The 16,128-nt window shown below is 40.4% G+C and overlaps 1 protein-coding gene across 1 annotated transcript in view; it reads right to left on the bottom strand.

The window, feature by feature from the left end:
- LOC119721596 (sushi, von Willebrand factor type A, EGF and pentraxin domain-containing protein 1-like) overlaps positions 1 to 16,128 on the bottom strand; it is a 54,070-nt gene that overhangs the window by 34,872 nt on the left and 3,070 nt on the right. The window contains exons 6-15 of the mRNA XM_038191676.1: positions 15,568 to 15,756; positions 13,203 to 13,400; positions 11,298 to 11,492; positions 8,284 to 8,484; positions 6,147 to 6,362; positions 3,895 to 3,995; positions 2,548 to 2,716; positions 1,841 to 2,062; positions 920 to 1,111; positions 69 to 263 (exon numbers count right to left, since the gene is read on the bottom strand). Coding sequence (XP_038047604.1) covers positions 69 to 263; positions 920 to 1,111; positions 1,841 to 2,062; positions 2,548 to 2,716; positions 3,895 to 3,995; positions 6,147 to 6,362; positions 8,284 to 8,484; positions 11,298 to 11,492; positions 13,203 to 13,400; positions 15,568 to 15,756 — 1,878 coding nt within the window. The remainder of the gene's footprint in view (positions 1 to 68; positions 264 to 919; positions 1,112 to 1,840; positions 2,063 to 2,547; positions 2,717 to 3,894; positions 3,996 to 6,146; positions 6,363 to 8,283; positions 8,485 to 11,297; positions 11,493 to 13,202; positions 13,401 to 15,567; positions 15,757 to 16,128) is intronic.

The raw sequence follows: 16,128 nt of genomic DNA, 5'->3' as shown, positions 1-16,128 counted from the left end.
CCCCCTGGATCCGCCCTTGTAACAGGCAGGACGGTTTTGGGCGGTACAAGGACAAACATTGAGTTTACCTGTGCAAGAGACTGGGCGTGCATCACTCCACACCTTTTGATCAGTACACACCTTACTGTACGGACCACTGCGAGAGAATCCATCATCACATGTGAATGTACACAGAGTGTTGTAAGGAAGTTCAGCCTGGGTAGAGCAGTCACTTGGTTGCACTGTGCCGTGGGTCAGATTCCGTAAGCCATTACACACAACAGCTGCAATGGAGAATAATATTGGATCACTTGTACTTTGATGTGATTCAAAAAGAGATCTTTTGCACACTCCACACACTATTATCTGTTTACCTATGGATTTTATGAACATGATTGGTCAACAGTACAAAATGAAGTGGAAAAAAAATATTAGAGTGTAAGATAATGCCACAAACCTACAACATGCCATGAACAATCTATGACTCATATAGTTTACATGTAAAAAGCACGCCCCTTTCATTGCAGTAAGAAGAAAACAAACAAATGCCGACCACACTTCTAAATCTAAAAAATCTGTTACAATGCTGAAACTAAAACGACCCACTGTGTGTACAGCCTAAATGCACACAAACTATTTCTAAAACCTTGTAACCCTTGAACATTTGGAAGCTGGCCGAAAAAAAACCCATTATTTTTGCAGTGGCGCCAGGCTCTTTCAACCAATAGGAACGTTACCAAAATACGCGCACAACTTGTCTTTTAGAATGCGTATGGCAAGCATGTGGACAAGGTGCCATCTCAAAATGGCTTCAAATTTTGTTCTATACCATGAGTAAAAAAGGCAGGGCAGTTTCGGGTGGTATATAAAGGTGACAAACAATTTAACCAAAAAATACCTGCCTGAAATTATATGACAAGTCCGTTTAGTGATGCCCTACCTTCACAAACTGGTTGCACTCCGGTCCATGTCCCATCCCCCAGACAAGTCCTCGTGGTCCTACTCAGGGATGTATGGTTGTTACGGTAACCAGGATTACACACAAAGGCACAGAATGACTGGTAATCCACCTCTCGGCGACTGCAGCCTAATATGTAGCCATTAGGAATGGCTGGTACTCGGCATGTGTTGGCTGGTAAAGAAAAACAATAAAAAAAGAAGATTGATTTGAATTCAAGATATAAGGCTTGTTCACAATCCTCCAATGAACATGAATATTCCTGATACCAAAAATCGTAACCAATTACTAGTCTCCAGAAGTTGACTTGTTTTGATGGTTTGTTGTTCCTTATAAAAAAAGACAACCAAATAAAAACACACAGAAGAAACAACCAACTTCTATCATCAAAGTATGCACCCAGAGTATCCAAAATGATGACGTTACAACATTTGTTTATAATTAAAGGCATTATAGGATCATATGCTTTTCATGCATTTTGTTCGTTTCCAATAATAACCCCACTCAAAACCCTAAGACGAATGTTCAAAACCTAACCTACTGAAGTTTCAGCTCAGTGATTAAGACAGTTATCGAGAATACAGTGAAAAACTATGCACAACCTTTGATCATGAAAAACAATTTCATCTATAGCACTCATTATTTCCAATAATCAGTCAATTGACTGATCAATGAAAATCACGTAGTTTTTTAATTTCTTCTAAATGACAGCAAGCCAGACGGAATAATTTCACAGGGTAGGTAGTACTAGTACGATCTTTAATTCAATAAAGTTTTTAGTATAATAATTTGATAGGTTACTTTTCAGATAAATGCAACTATCCTATATGCTCCTCAAGGCACACAAATGCACACTTCAGATGCATAAAAAAGAATAAGTTCATCAGTCTTGAGTATACTTACGAACACACTGTACCGCTGGGCTCTGCCAATAACCCACTGTGGACGACGCTATGTTCTTGACGCACTCAGCTGTAACTTGTTGGCTGCCGTCCGACAGTGTGTAACCTTCCTCACAGCTGATGTTGCACACTGAGCCAAACACAGCAGCATTATCACACTCCCCTTGGCCCGACACCAGACTGGTCTCACTGTTCGCACTGTTCAACGGCGGGCATCTGGCAACTGTTGCATGAATGGGATAAAATTGGATAAAATTGGGCAAATGGGGTGAGAGCGCTGTGTCATACATGTACATGGCAGCATTAATACCTGGTGATTGTTGAATGAATGGAGTACTTTCGAATGAAATGGGGTAGAATGAGGCGATGTGGGGTAAAATGAGGTAAAATGAGGCAAAATGCGGTAAAAATGAGGTAAAAGTAGGGTAAAATCTTCATTGTAGTCAAGACCATCGTATGTTACCAAAAGTCCATTCACGCGAGCCATCCAGCACCAAGTCACAATCAAAAGCTATTCCAGAGAACTAGTCACAAACACATTCCTTTTCAATGTTCATCCAATGCGACTTCATTGTGACTGGACTTGTGATGGACTTTTTTAATAGGGAATCGACTGCAAAACTGCACACAATCAGTTACTGGGTTAGTGGTAAGTCAAACTACTAGAAATTTACACGACCAAATATTCTTCAATGATATTGTTGTTACCTAAAACATTCACTACGACACTGCACACAGCTTCGTTATTGCTGCCATCTTCTGCACTATAGACTAGACTATATGTCCCTTCCTGGAAAATAGAGCTCCTATTTGCTGGCACTGGCTGGCCATTGATGCTAACCAGTGTCGCGATGATGTTACCGCTAGCGTCCATGGCCTAAATGATTCACAAATGTATACGTCATTATTACACTTTATACATATTATGAGCTAGCTGAACATGCTTCTTTATTGGTTGATGTTCATACATGTAAAGGAGCTTAAAGTAGCTATCTCGTACATGCATCACATGTACTATCACCCAAATAGTTGGTAATACTATGGAAATAGTACCTGAAGTTCAGCTCCTAGACTACTCACTATGCAACAATAGCTACTGCAAATCAAGTTGGTACCACACTAAAGTCTTAATTACAAATGAGTTATTATGCAATTTTGATCAATATGAAGAGTTTATTTCCAAAACTCAATATATCTATTTGAAAACAAGTGACAAAGTTGCACAGTTATAGAACACACACACAGTATAACGGCTGTTTCTAAACTACATTTAGGCCAAAAAAAAAAAGTCTCCGGTTTCTCAGGTATGCGCGCGCGTCGCCGTAGCCATGCGCGTTGGCAAAATGAAAAAGATTTTTTTTCAATACAAGATGATGTTTCAAAACCGCCAAACTCACTGGTTTGACTGGAATTCTGCTGCTGCACAATTTTAACGTGTTTTTAGAAGGGGTTATGATCGAGAATAAGATTTATGTGGCCTCTCTGGACTCCCATATATTTGCACTAAGTTTAGTCGGGCACCATTTGCAGTCATCAGCCGACATTTGAAGCCAAAAAAAAAAAAAAAACAGGTAAAAAAAAAAAAAACAGGTAAAAAAAAAAAAAAAAAGCCGCGTCGCCGCACCACTTTTGGGGCAAGCTCCATACCAGAAACTGGAGACTTTTTTTTTTGGCCTTATGTTGGGTTTTTTTTTTGCTGTATAAATTGTGTTTAAATACGTAACAGCAACTGAAACTGACTTTGGGCAACTATAAGAGAGGGTGGGATTCTAAAAGGTAACGAAATGGGGTTTGGAAACAACTCGTTATATGTATGATGTGTAATCAAATAAGTACAGCCTGCTTAATTTTTTGGCAAGTAGTGCGAAATTTCTGCAAACTCATTGTTGGCTGATTCTGACTATACCTCCCTTCACTTCACATCAGGAAGTATACAGTCAAATTGGCCAACACCATAATAAACAGTCACCACTATCCACAGTTCATGCACAGTCTAAAAGGTGTTTGTGCCAATAGAAATAAGGCAATGTAACTATAAAAAAGTTACTTCCTTACTGTGAGTGGTTCCCACCCGTAGCTCACAACTGCAAAGCTGGTCCCCTGTCCTGCAAACAGTGTGATATCAGGTGGGCACATCAAAGTGGGTGGAGTAATATCTGTAGATATAGAAAACGCATACAAAGTGGGTGGGGTTATCTGTTCGTATTGAAAACATCCAAAGTGGGTGAGGCTGTTGATATTGGAAACATACAAAGTGGGTGGGGTTAAATCTGTAAATAAAGAAAACATACAAAGTGGGTGGGGTTGTATCTGTTGATATAGAAACAAAGTGGGTGGAGTAATATCTGTAGATATAGAAAACATACAAAGTGGGTGGGGTTATATCTGTTCATAATAAAAACATTAAAAGTGGGTGGGGCTGTTGATATTGGAAACATACAAAGTGGGTGGGGGTTAAATCTGTAGATAAAAAAAACATACAAAGTGGGTGGGGTTATATCTGTTCATATTGAAAACATACAAGGTGGGTGGGGCTGTTGATATTGGAAACATACAATGTGGGTGGGGTTATATCTGTTCATATTGAAAACATACAAGGTGGGTGGGGCTGTTGATATCGGAAACATACAAAGTGGGTGGGGTTATATTTGCTAATAGTGGAGACATACAAAATGGGTGGAGTTATATCTGATGATATTGGAAACATACAAAGTGGGTGGGGTTATATCTGTTGATATTGGAAACATACAAAGTGGGTGGGGTTATATTTGTTGATAGTGGAGACATACAAAATGGGTGGAGTTATATCTGATGATATTGGAAACATACAAAATGGGTGGAGTTATATCCGATGATATTGGAAACATACAAATTGGGTGGTGTTATATTTGTTGATAGTGGAGACTTACAAAATGGGTGGAGTTAATCTGATGATATTGGAAACATACAAATTGGGTGGGGTTATATCTGCACCCGATTTCACTAAGTCCTGCGACACGTCGCAACTCGAGTTATGACGTGTAACACGTCGCAACTCACGACGCGTCGTATCATCCATTTCACGAAAGTTGCAATGTGTTGAACACGTCCTAAGTTCCTTGACAACGGCTTAAAACACGTCGCAAGTTACGACGTGTCTTGTGGTCATCACAAAATAAGAAAAGTCATTTCTAAGCCAGTTTTATGCCATAAACATTACATTAACGAGATTATAATACCGAGGCAATGTGTGTGAAGTTGTAAATAGAAAATTCATTGAATAATTATGAATTAGACCGGAATATTAGAGTCGAAATTTCAAAGTAGCTATACAGTCCAATGAGAGCTTATTTTCCTTCAAATTTGCATCGCACGGCCGCCATTTTGTTTTACGTTTTAACAAATTTCAAGCTGAGATCCTACGACTGTTTCTTGAATATCAGACGACTATTTACTGTATGCTGACTTAATACATAAAACAGTCACCGAGTTGTGCTATAAATACCCCTTCGATGCGTCGCACTTACGATGTGTATCGTGAAATGGATCGCAGGACCCGTCCCAGCTGCGACACATCGTAGAGATATGACGCGTCGCATCGCTGCGATACATCGTAAGTTACGAAGAGTTTGATGAAATCGGGTGCTAATGATATAGAAACAAAGTGGGTGGCGTTACATCTGTTGATATACAGGGTGGATAAAAAAAAGAAACCGAGATATTATTGCTAATTGGAACAAAAGTAGGGCACATGTTAATCAAAGGAAGATACATGTATCCTCTGTTAGGGTTGAATCTCCTCTTTAAAATGACACCCTGATCATGTCCTTACATTCACGGTTGACTGAGCAGTGACCAATTTTATGAAAGGGTCTATTTAGAGAATTGCACCACTTTTCATGGTGAAATGACTCCCCCCCCCCCCCACCTGCCTTGATTGGCAACCATAGCCTTTCACTCTGTGACAATTGACACAACAAAAACCACAATTAAAAAGTGGCACAATTCTCTAAATAGACCCTTTCATAAAATTGGTCACTGCTCAGTCAACCGTGAATGTAATGACAGTCGACCAGGGTGTCATTTTAAAGAGGAGATTCAACCCTAACAGAAGATATCTCCCTTTGATTCACATGTGCCCTACTTCTGTTCCAATTAGCAAAAAAATGTTGTTGTTTTTTATCCACTCTGTAGAAACAAAGTGGGTTGAGGTATAAAAACTGTTGATATAGAAACAAAGTGGGTTGAAATATATCTGTTGATATTTAAAAACGAACCAAAAATGTGGGGTGTCATTCATGCAAAACAGAAATGTCAAAAGAACATACCTATGCACTGTAAAGGGACACCATTCCATTGGCCATTCAGCTGACATGTACGACTCAGTGAGCCGCTACTGGTGAATCCCAGATCACATGACGCCACACAGATAGTGCCATAACTCTGCATCTGGTCTGTATCCGTCACCGCCACTCCATTGAGTATGCAGGACAAAGCCATGTAGCCTGGTGCTCCGGGCATCTCCAGTGGATCACATTGGACCGCTGTGTGTAAACCAAGCAAAATCGAACATTGAGGCATGCTGTGCAGTCTGGTCCAAGTTCGGGCAAGGACCATTAGTCGACTAGTCGTTGATTTGTGACATACCTTACGCCTGCGCACTGATAGCAACATGCGAACGTCTCTAGTCAAACGCTGGTCAAAATGTCATCGCAAAACTTCTGGATCCTGGCTCTCTGCTTGCGTTATGAATGCGCGCGGCTATTGGTTACCAGCGAAGCAACCAACCCCAGTAGGCTGGTTCCAAATAGTCGACTAGCGTAGTCAACCACCGTCGACTAGACAGAGTTCGGGCAAACGTTAGTTAACCATTGGGCAACTATAGTCCTTGCGCGAACTTGGCCAAAGTTACTAGGCTATTTTCAAGCAAAGCTACGCATATTTGTACAGCATTAGGCAAGGACCATTAGTCCACTAGTGGTTGATTCGTGATTAACTAAATAGCAACGTGCCCACATCTCTAGTCAAATGATGGCCAAAATGTCATCCCGATCGTCAAGTTGTTGGCTCCCTGCTATGTGCTATGATGCACATGGCTATTGGTAACCAGTGATGGAACCGTGCCCTGCGGTCCAAGGTTCCTAATTAATTGTCGATTGGAGCAGTCTAACCATCCTGCATTCCAGTGAAGAGGAGTCTCAAACTATGGTTGACCATAGTTCTTGCCTCAACTCGCTCTAATTACAACCTCAAAAACTTGCACTGCACTAACATTTGTTGGAAGTATGAGCCAGCCCTAAGATTTAAGATTTGAGGCTTTGCATGGTGGGGTATCGGTATCGTTTCGGTTTGCGGTAACACCATGTGGTAATAACTACTGCTTAGAAGATATTAGTTCTGAGAAGAACTTGTCCTGCTTATTATCAACTTTGCTAAGTAGTTTTTTGTTCTGTTTAGAACAGTCCTGCTGTAAGTTCTAAAAGAACTTGTCTTTGGTCTCAACGTTTCGACTAGCCTGCTCTAGTCATCGTCAGGAGGACTGTTCTAAACAGAACAAAAAACTACTTAGCAAAGTTGATAATAAGCAGGACAAGTTCTTCTCAGAACTAATATCTTCTAAGCAGTAGTTATTACCACATGGTGTTACCGCAAACCGAAACGATAGCCCTAAGATTGTTTAAGCTTATCCAAAAGATTCTCAATTAGAGAGAGTTGCAGGATGCATCATCAGATAACAGCAGGGCCACTCCTTTAAAGTTTAAAAGGAGGAATGTCTCTGATTGTGCATTCCTTGGAGTACATATGGCTGCAATAAACATGATGGGTAATTCTATAAATTAAAAGTGCACTTGTTTTCCTTGCCAATCACATCTGTGTTTTCATAATTCTGATGCACTACGTTAGGCACTCATCCTCCAAGAGTGATTATAAATAGCAAACTACCTACCCAGCAAATAACAAATCAATTAAAGTCAATCTTAATGACTCGTGAATGGCAAATTCCAAAGAACTGCAGTAACGGGGACAGGAATAATGTCACACTTTGGACCCTAAAATTACAGAATGACGACCAAATGATATATTTTGAAATGTCTTGAAGGGTCTGTTTAAGGGAAGTTTAAATCTAGAAAATTGAAATATAACTAATTTGTATGGACTGTGTACATACATATACAGTAGTTGGCGCATTGTGACCACTTCCATGAGACCAAGTGAGAATAGGTGGAGGGAGATGGGGATACACCACTTACCTCCCACGTGCATTGCCCCAAGTATGTGCAGCTAATTTTAATTCAAATCTGCACACACCCGTAGTGTCCATGCGTGAGCATCAGGCATGCGATGGCAATGCGTCTGAGAGTCCCACACAGTGGTCTTCCCCAACTCTCTCTTTGTAATCGTTGAGGGGGTACTTGCGCACGAAGTCAATAAGAAATGAGGGATTAGTCACATATCTGTACATACCTTCGCACATGATTGTGTTAGCATCCCACGTTGCCATGCCATTCCCGTCGTCAGTACACATGACGTAAGTAGGCTGGGTGGGCATGTAGCCCAGATTGCAACCCAGCATGCACGTCGTGCTGTAGGTTTCCTCTGCGTGGGGGCAGCCATTTTTGAAGCCGTTCTGTGGTGAGGGCAGTTCACTGCTGTCACAGGTGATAACTGCGAACAATTCAAAAATTGACAAGACATATATATTAAAATTGGGTAAAATTTGATGGTTTTACACACTTATTTAATACAAGCTGATTTTAATACCTGATCATAGATGGGGTAGGGCGTAGTGTTGGGGATGAAAATGTGGGGAGTTAAATGTAAATGGGGGATATAGTTAGGGAGACATGCAGTTATAGAAAAGCAATTTCTGTGGCGTGATCTGAGACAATTTCTGACCACTAAAACCAATTGGAGCAAAAGATCATCTTTTAAAGTTTTGAGTTTGGAGTAATTGAATCAGCTGCATGTATTCTGAGCAATAGAATCATTGGAAAGATTTCCATATACGAAGTTCACTAATTTTCCTCTGTATTGACTAACAAGCCCCCAGATAGCAATTTCATGTCATCAAAGTCAATTTGAGCAGTGAGAAAATACAAGCATTTTCTTAGAAAACACTTAGAATTGTTCAGTCCAATCTCATAGGGTTTGTACACAGGGTGTTGAGTGAACTTCGTATATGGAAATCTTTCTGAATCATTATTGTAGGCTACAATTTTTATTTGGGGAAGAAAAAGTGGGGGGGACCAAACAATGGCCCCCCTTCAAAATGTGTGGGGGAGGGGGTGGGTTCCCCCTGCCCCCTGTTGATTTACGCACATGATAATTATGTACCATGACAACTGTCTGTTTATGTTCCCGTTGGTCTGTTAAATTGGCATTTTGTGAGGTAGTAGCATTTGGAAAACGTAGTGAAAAGGTTACCGTAGTACACAGGTGAAGGCTGATTGTACAGTTTTGACAATAAATCATACTGCAATAAAACGTGAAGGTGTCATTTGAAATGAAAATGTTGAGTGTTACCATAAAATTACAAACGGTCTGAATCATGGAGGAAGGTCATAATTAAGTTTCAGTATTGGACTCTTCAACAAACGTAAACTTGAACTTCTTACAATTTGCGAGACCGTCTGTGAGGAAAAAGTTGATTCAACTTTTATTCAAGTTGGTTCAACCATCTATATAAGAGCAAGTTTTACTCGGCCTTCGAGAAATGTTTGCTCCTGAAAGGATCCGAGACCGCGGCTTCACGTCCGTGGACAAAAGTGGAGGGTGTCTTCTGCCGGGTCGGACACTTTTTTGTCCATTTTTTTGCGACTGCGTTTCAGATCACGATATTTGAAGCAATGCATCGATCCTTCATTGATCCCAAACAGGCCCCCGAAATTATAACGCGACACTGAATTATACGTGGCGAGCAGCGAACTCACAATGCTCAGCCTTGGTGGATGCATGGAGCTATAAACGCATGATGGAAGCAACAGAGCACTATATCACGTCACATGCTTGTGCTTCAAATAGCGAGCACCGTAGACCCAACCTCGTTTCCAGGGCGTAGAGCAGGCTTCAGTATGCATTGCCATCGACGGTTTTACGCATAGCCCGGAAGTACTACGCAGTGTAGACTTTCGATTGGTCAGACCGCGCAAGGCATACTAATGTGTAGTCATTGTGAGTATTCGTTGCACTCGGCGCAGGGGCGGCAAGCGAAGCACATGAAAGAATAGGGACACTTGGTGGCCACGCACCATGGACAAAAAATATTTTGCCAAGGTCACCCCATATGCTACCGTTTGGTGAACACTTTTGCAGAACAGCCAAGTAGAACACGTAAACGCAACCCCTTCGTCGAAGCCGCTGACCTCGCACAGTCTAGACATGCAGAAAAGCCAGCACAGGGGGCGGCCAGGCATTCAACGTGAAAGCGCACACGACGGCAAATTCCTGCGCAAAACGCAGTCATGAAAAATCGACGAAACGGATCGCCGGTCCGTACGGGAAAATCAGGACGACCCGAAGCGTCCGACCCGGCGGAAGACACCCTCCGCATTTTTCCACGGACGTGGAGCGATTTTGGCGCCGCGGGAGCCCGCAGTCTCAGATCCTTTCATGAGCAAACATCGTCTCGGAGGCCGAGTTAAACTCTCTCTTATATATATAGATTATATATCAAAACATTTTGCATATTGTCTAACATTTATCAGAGCAAAGCTTTTAACGTAATAACTCAATCACGAACAACAAGTTACAGATGCTGAATAAACAAAAACTAAATTTAAAAAAAAGAATTACAACTTGTTCTTTTTATCAACAAATTTGCTCAAAGCAAAATAATATTTGAGTTGGAATATACTACGAGCATTAAGCTTCAAAACATCACTCCAGCTAAAACCAGCAAACAGGTCACACTACCACAAAGATATGGTCTCAAGACAAACATGTTGAAGAGATTCCTGAAATATTTGTTTGAAAACTAAAGTTAATTTTTCATAAGGCGAAGTAAAAAAAAAACATGTTTCTCGTCCGGGGCTTTTTAAAAAAGGGAGGAAGCGGGGCCTTTTAGTTTTATTTTTTTCAAGATGGCCGCCATTTTAAAATTTCCTGCAACCGTTGGTGTTCCACTGTTCAAGGACACTTTTAAAAATGAAAGACAAGTTGGACAAGAGAACTGAACATATTTACAGTGTCATTTAGAGTTGTATTGGTATTGGTATTTATTTTCCGATGAATTTGTGGACTTTTTTGGTGTTTTTTAACTACATTTTTCAAAAATAAAAAAATAATAAAAAAATCCAGGCGGCCTCCAAAAAGGAAGCGGCGGGGACGAGAAACATGTTTTTTTTTTACTTCGCCTAAAAGTCTGATGGAAAAAATTCTTCAATTCTGTTTGTTGGACAAACTATGGAATTCCAAGTAAATGCTTAATAATGCCATCCGAGTTAATAACAATGATCAACAGTTATAATCTCCTTAATTACCTTGACAATATGGGAAGGCCGAGTTCCAGTTTCCATCGTTGCTACACGTCACCTCAGTAGACCCAGTCAGTACATGGCCTGGTCGGCAGGCATAGCGGCATGTAGTCCCTGATGGGATCAGATCAGTAGCTGGGCAATCCTGTGAGTTGCTGACGTAAGCATTGGCAGGGATGTAGGCTCGCGGACAGGTTTGCACTGAATAGAGAGAAAGAAAGTTTTGAAATTTAGTCAACACTAGTGCTTAGATAATATGGCCTCAGAGAGGAAAATGCATCAAAGACTGACAAGACTGCTTCCATCACATGCCAAGATTGGCTCACATCGTGTTTTATGAGATGGAATTTTGTGTTTGATTGCACCGGGCAATAAAATGCTTTAGATATTTAATGACACATAAGAAATTACAGTGTCAAAGCTTGTGTGTATATCGGTCATGCTATAAATTTGGGTCCACTTTATTTCTAATTGTCCCGACATCGATGTTTTAAATAATTGTGGATGCATCAATGTTGCGTCCTCCTTGAGCAATTGAATGGAAAAATGAAATACCCCCCCCCCCAAAAAAAAAAAATTGTTTGAAGTCATTCTTAAAGATATCTGAATGGCAAATTCCAGAGTACCAAAGTTAACAGGACATGAAAATGTCAAACTTTGGACCCTAAATATATAAACTGACTCAATTACAAGACTACTTATATACAAAGTTGATAAAGTTACCACAGCGTTTCACGGAAATGAACTTTTGCCCCAAATATGTGTACTATAGAGTCATGAAATATGTAAACTATGAACGACGTCTCCATGAAATGGCCTCAAAACTTTTGATTTTTTTTTCAAAGGTTTATTTTGCATTGTACTCATTTGAAATCCTTAATTTTCGCATTCTGTAGCAGACTGGACTTGTGACTGTAATATTTATCAGAATGAATGATGAAACAATGTGCACAGTATATTGGTCATTACTAAGGGAATAACAGTGTGAGGAGCCGGTCTTCACTGCGTGATAATGACCGGGCTTGGGGGTGACCGCTGTTAATGGACCGAGACGAAGTCAAGGTCCATTAACAGCGGTCACCCCCAAACCGGGTCATTATCATGCAGTGAAGACCGGATCCTCACACTGTTATTCCCATTAATAAATACCTTTTTAACGAAATAAACATTTAAAATGCTCCAATTTTGTGACTTTCTTTCGGTGATATTTCCAGACTTTTTTGTGTTCATGTTCATGGGCCATATTTTAACTTATGCGTGGTACCTTGTCTCTTCGATAAGCGTTGTTATATACAACACAGCCGGGCCCAGGCTGTGCTGGACAACGTCTTCATTGCGTACGCGTACGACGTCCAGGGTTTGGACTTCTGCTGCCGTAGCGAAACAAATTACAACAATGTTTTCATATTTTTACCTGATGGAGGAAGCTGATATTTTGTTTACACACTCCTTGTGTCCAGAATTACAAAGATGTTTGGTTTAGGAAAGGTAAATATGTCGTTGGGCGAAGTGTTTTTAAAAAGAAAATAAATCGTAGATCTACGCTTTCGTCATAAACATCCTCAGTATACTGCACTGCTGTATGTACGATGTCCAGTCGTTTTAAAACTTCCTTACGCGCGTGCGCACCCATAGCAACTGTGTTGCGTACGCACGCGTCAGTCTCACACGAAGGTGGTTGAGCACATGTGCAGTGCTGTATTGTTACAAGCTGCCGTATGACTGTTGTAAATTTGGCCAATCATTGCCTTCCATGGGGCTGGATCAATGCTGGTTCAGGGGCCATTTTTTCGCTTGGTCTTTATCACCGTTAATGCCCGGCCACGTGATCGAGTTTTGACCAATCAGAAACCATCAACTCTCCAAGGTATTTATTAATGTGCCATAATTGGATGTGAAGTACGTACGTACCTTCGCAGCGAGCCTCATAGCCATCCCAGTATCCCTGAGCTGCTCCATGCTGTGCTAGACAGCGACGGACTCCACTGCCAGTCAGCTGGTACCCGGCATTGCATGTAAAATGACACCAAGTGTCATAGGCTGTCGAGCAGGGAGTGTTGCCGAAAAATGCACCGTTGACTGGGGCGGTCAATGCAGTGCAGGTTACAGCTACAAATATGGACAATTGCAATATGCAGGGTAAGTAAAAAACAAAAAAAACAAAAACACCCAAATGTCGGGACTACTGTTTTAGTGAAGTTCTGCATGTAACACTTTCAAAATCTAGAATATGAAAGCCCAATTCATAAGCTTTCCTTTAGTACAAGAATCATTCAAATCACTCATGTACTTTTCAAGTTACACAATTTTAAACACAACCACCGTTTTAAAGTTCTGTCCCCCCAAAAAAGGTGTGCGTTTTTTCAGCAAAACAAAAACCATTCACACACATCCCTATTTGAATTGTTTTCGTTTTGCAGAAAGAACATTTACCTTTTTGTGATCCGTAGACAGAACTTTAAAAGGGTGGTTGCGCTAAAAATTCCGTAACTTGAAAAGTATGTGAGTGATTTGAATGATTCTTGTACTCAAACAAAGCTTTTGAATTTGGCTTTCATATGTTAGTTTTTGAAAGTGCTACATGCAGAACTTCACTAAAACAATGGTACCGACATTTGGAATTCGTGTTTTTTGACGCACCCCACTGCCGCTGGAACAAACTTTTGCCAGGGGGTGTTCGAATTTCTAAAGGACAGACAAAATTATTGCGAAAGCGGAGCACAAAGCCCTTTACGTCGTGGCTTAATTTGGAATATGGATGCCATGGTGCAATCTGAGGCAATTTCCTGGCCACTTTCATTTGACTTGTTTAGAAAAAGTTTTTTGAGATTACAAAGACAATTCATTTCATTATTTGTTTAGAATATACTGTTGCTCTTAAAACATTTAACTGTACTGAAAAGTGGAGAACCCTGTATTTTTATCTCCATTTTTGGTTCCATTTAATTCTAGAAAAAGGATTCTATCATTTTGCATGACATCGCATGTAAATATTATTGATGCAAGGCTGCTTTCTTGCATTTAGTACATGCCTTCGTGTATGTTTTGTTTTATTTTCCGAGCCCTTACGAAGTGGGGCCACAGGGCCAGGAGCCCGCTTTAAGGCCCCGGAAAATGTTGGATTCTGGATGCACTGTGATGAAATATACTGAAGTATAATGAAACTTATAAAACCCGAAAGGATGTTTTTGGGTTCAAGTAAAAACAAATGGTTCCACTGGAAGCGGATGAATTTCTGTTCATAAAAATATTCACATAGTTCTTACTCACCAAACGATGTACCTCTCAATATATTTGCAGTGTTTTTTGTTTGTTAGGCCAAAGAAATTTCTTCAAATTAACACGGAAATTTGCGAAAAAGCCAAAAACAAAAATATAGGCCTGTTCACGTACTTCATTTTTCACTCAAGTTAAATCACAAGATCTTCTAATAATTTTAAGTTGGACAAAGAAATTGACAGCAGCGGAAAGTGAACCTGCTAACACTGGATTGCCGTTCCAATGCTCTACCAACTGAGCCTTATGTTGGCAGTTTACCATGATGTCAATGTCTTCATTCAAGATCTTTTGATACTTTCAAAATACAGCCATACTCACACATACACACAGCTGACTTACCACATGCAGTCAAATTATTTAACAATTCTACAGGGCGAGTCGAAAAATGCGGAACCCAAACCCAAAAAAACATGTAGCACCAAAAATAATAATGAATGGAAAGCCCATTTCAAAAGCTACTTCTAAATGAAGAAACTACTGAAATTGCTCAATCCGTTCAAGAATATCACCATTTAAACGCAATGACCCTAAAACTTCTCTCATCCAAAAAAAATCAATTTTTTGTGTGTTTTGACTGTTTTGAAAAAAAAAGAAAATGACACAGAATACCTGTTTCAACAACTGTCACCAACTGTAGCACACAATATTTTGATGAACAACCCTGGTTAGGCAAACAATATGATTTATAAAATCTCCTTTTTAAAAGACGGGCCTTCAAAAGGACTTTGTTGCATATTGTTAACGTTTAAACTAAGATTTCATCACTGGAGATGTTTGAAGACAATTGTGACGATTGTTGAAATCGCTTTTTTTGGACGAGACAGGTTTTAGGGCCATTGTGTTTAAATGTTGATATTTTTTAACGGATTGAGAAATTTTTTTCATCCAAAAGTAGCTTTTTGGTGCTACATATTTTTTCAAATATGAAATATAATTTTTGGGGTTTGGGTTCCGCTTTTTGGACTCACCCTGTACAGTGCTGTATTCTTGTACTGACCTTGGCAGGTTGGCTGCTGTGCACTCCACACTCCTGTATCTCCTTGTCTCCGACATCCAATACTCGCCTGACCACCGGTCAACACAAAGCCTGACCGACATTCAAACTCGCAGACAGAGCCGTAGTTGAACTGTGATGAACACGTCCTCCTCTGGCCAGTGTGGTAGGAGAGATCTGCACACTGGATCACTGCAATGACAAGGGTTCAAGGGTAAAGTTAAACACAGTGCGATACCATGTGTAAGTCGCGATAGTTAGACATCATGTAATTTTAAGTCACATTAGTCTGGAATGTGCCACACTCAAATTAAGCTGGACATCAGCAGGTGCCAGCAAGGGCAAGGGGGTGTGCATTACCTTATACAATGTAAAACATTTACCAAGTTTACCAGGGGTGTGATTGGGGGTAAATTTAAAACAACACAAAATAATTGGCATTTGGCAGAGAGTTTGGGGGCAGCTGAAGGCCCCAGAGCAATGTAAGGTCTATGATATATGTTTGTATTTGCCTAAAGGATCCCCTTACAATACTCACTTCTTTTGTTCTATATAAACATTCAT

The sequence above is a fragment of the Patiria miniata genome, unplaced genomic scaffold (genome assembly GCF_015706575.1).
Source record: "Patiria miniata isolate m_02_andy unplaced genomic scaffold, ASM1570657v1 HiC_scaffold_13, whole genome shotgun sequence".
Taxonomy (NCBI): Eukaryota; Metazoa; Echinodermata; class Asteroidea; order Valvatida; family Asterinidae; genus Patiria; species Patiria miniata.
This window is presented reverse-complemented; position numbering and strand designations above follow the sequence as displayed.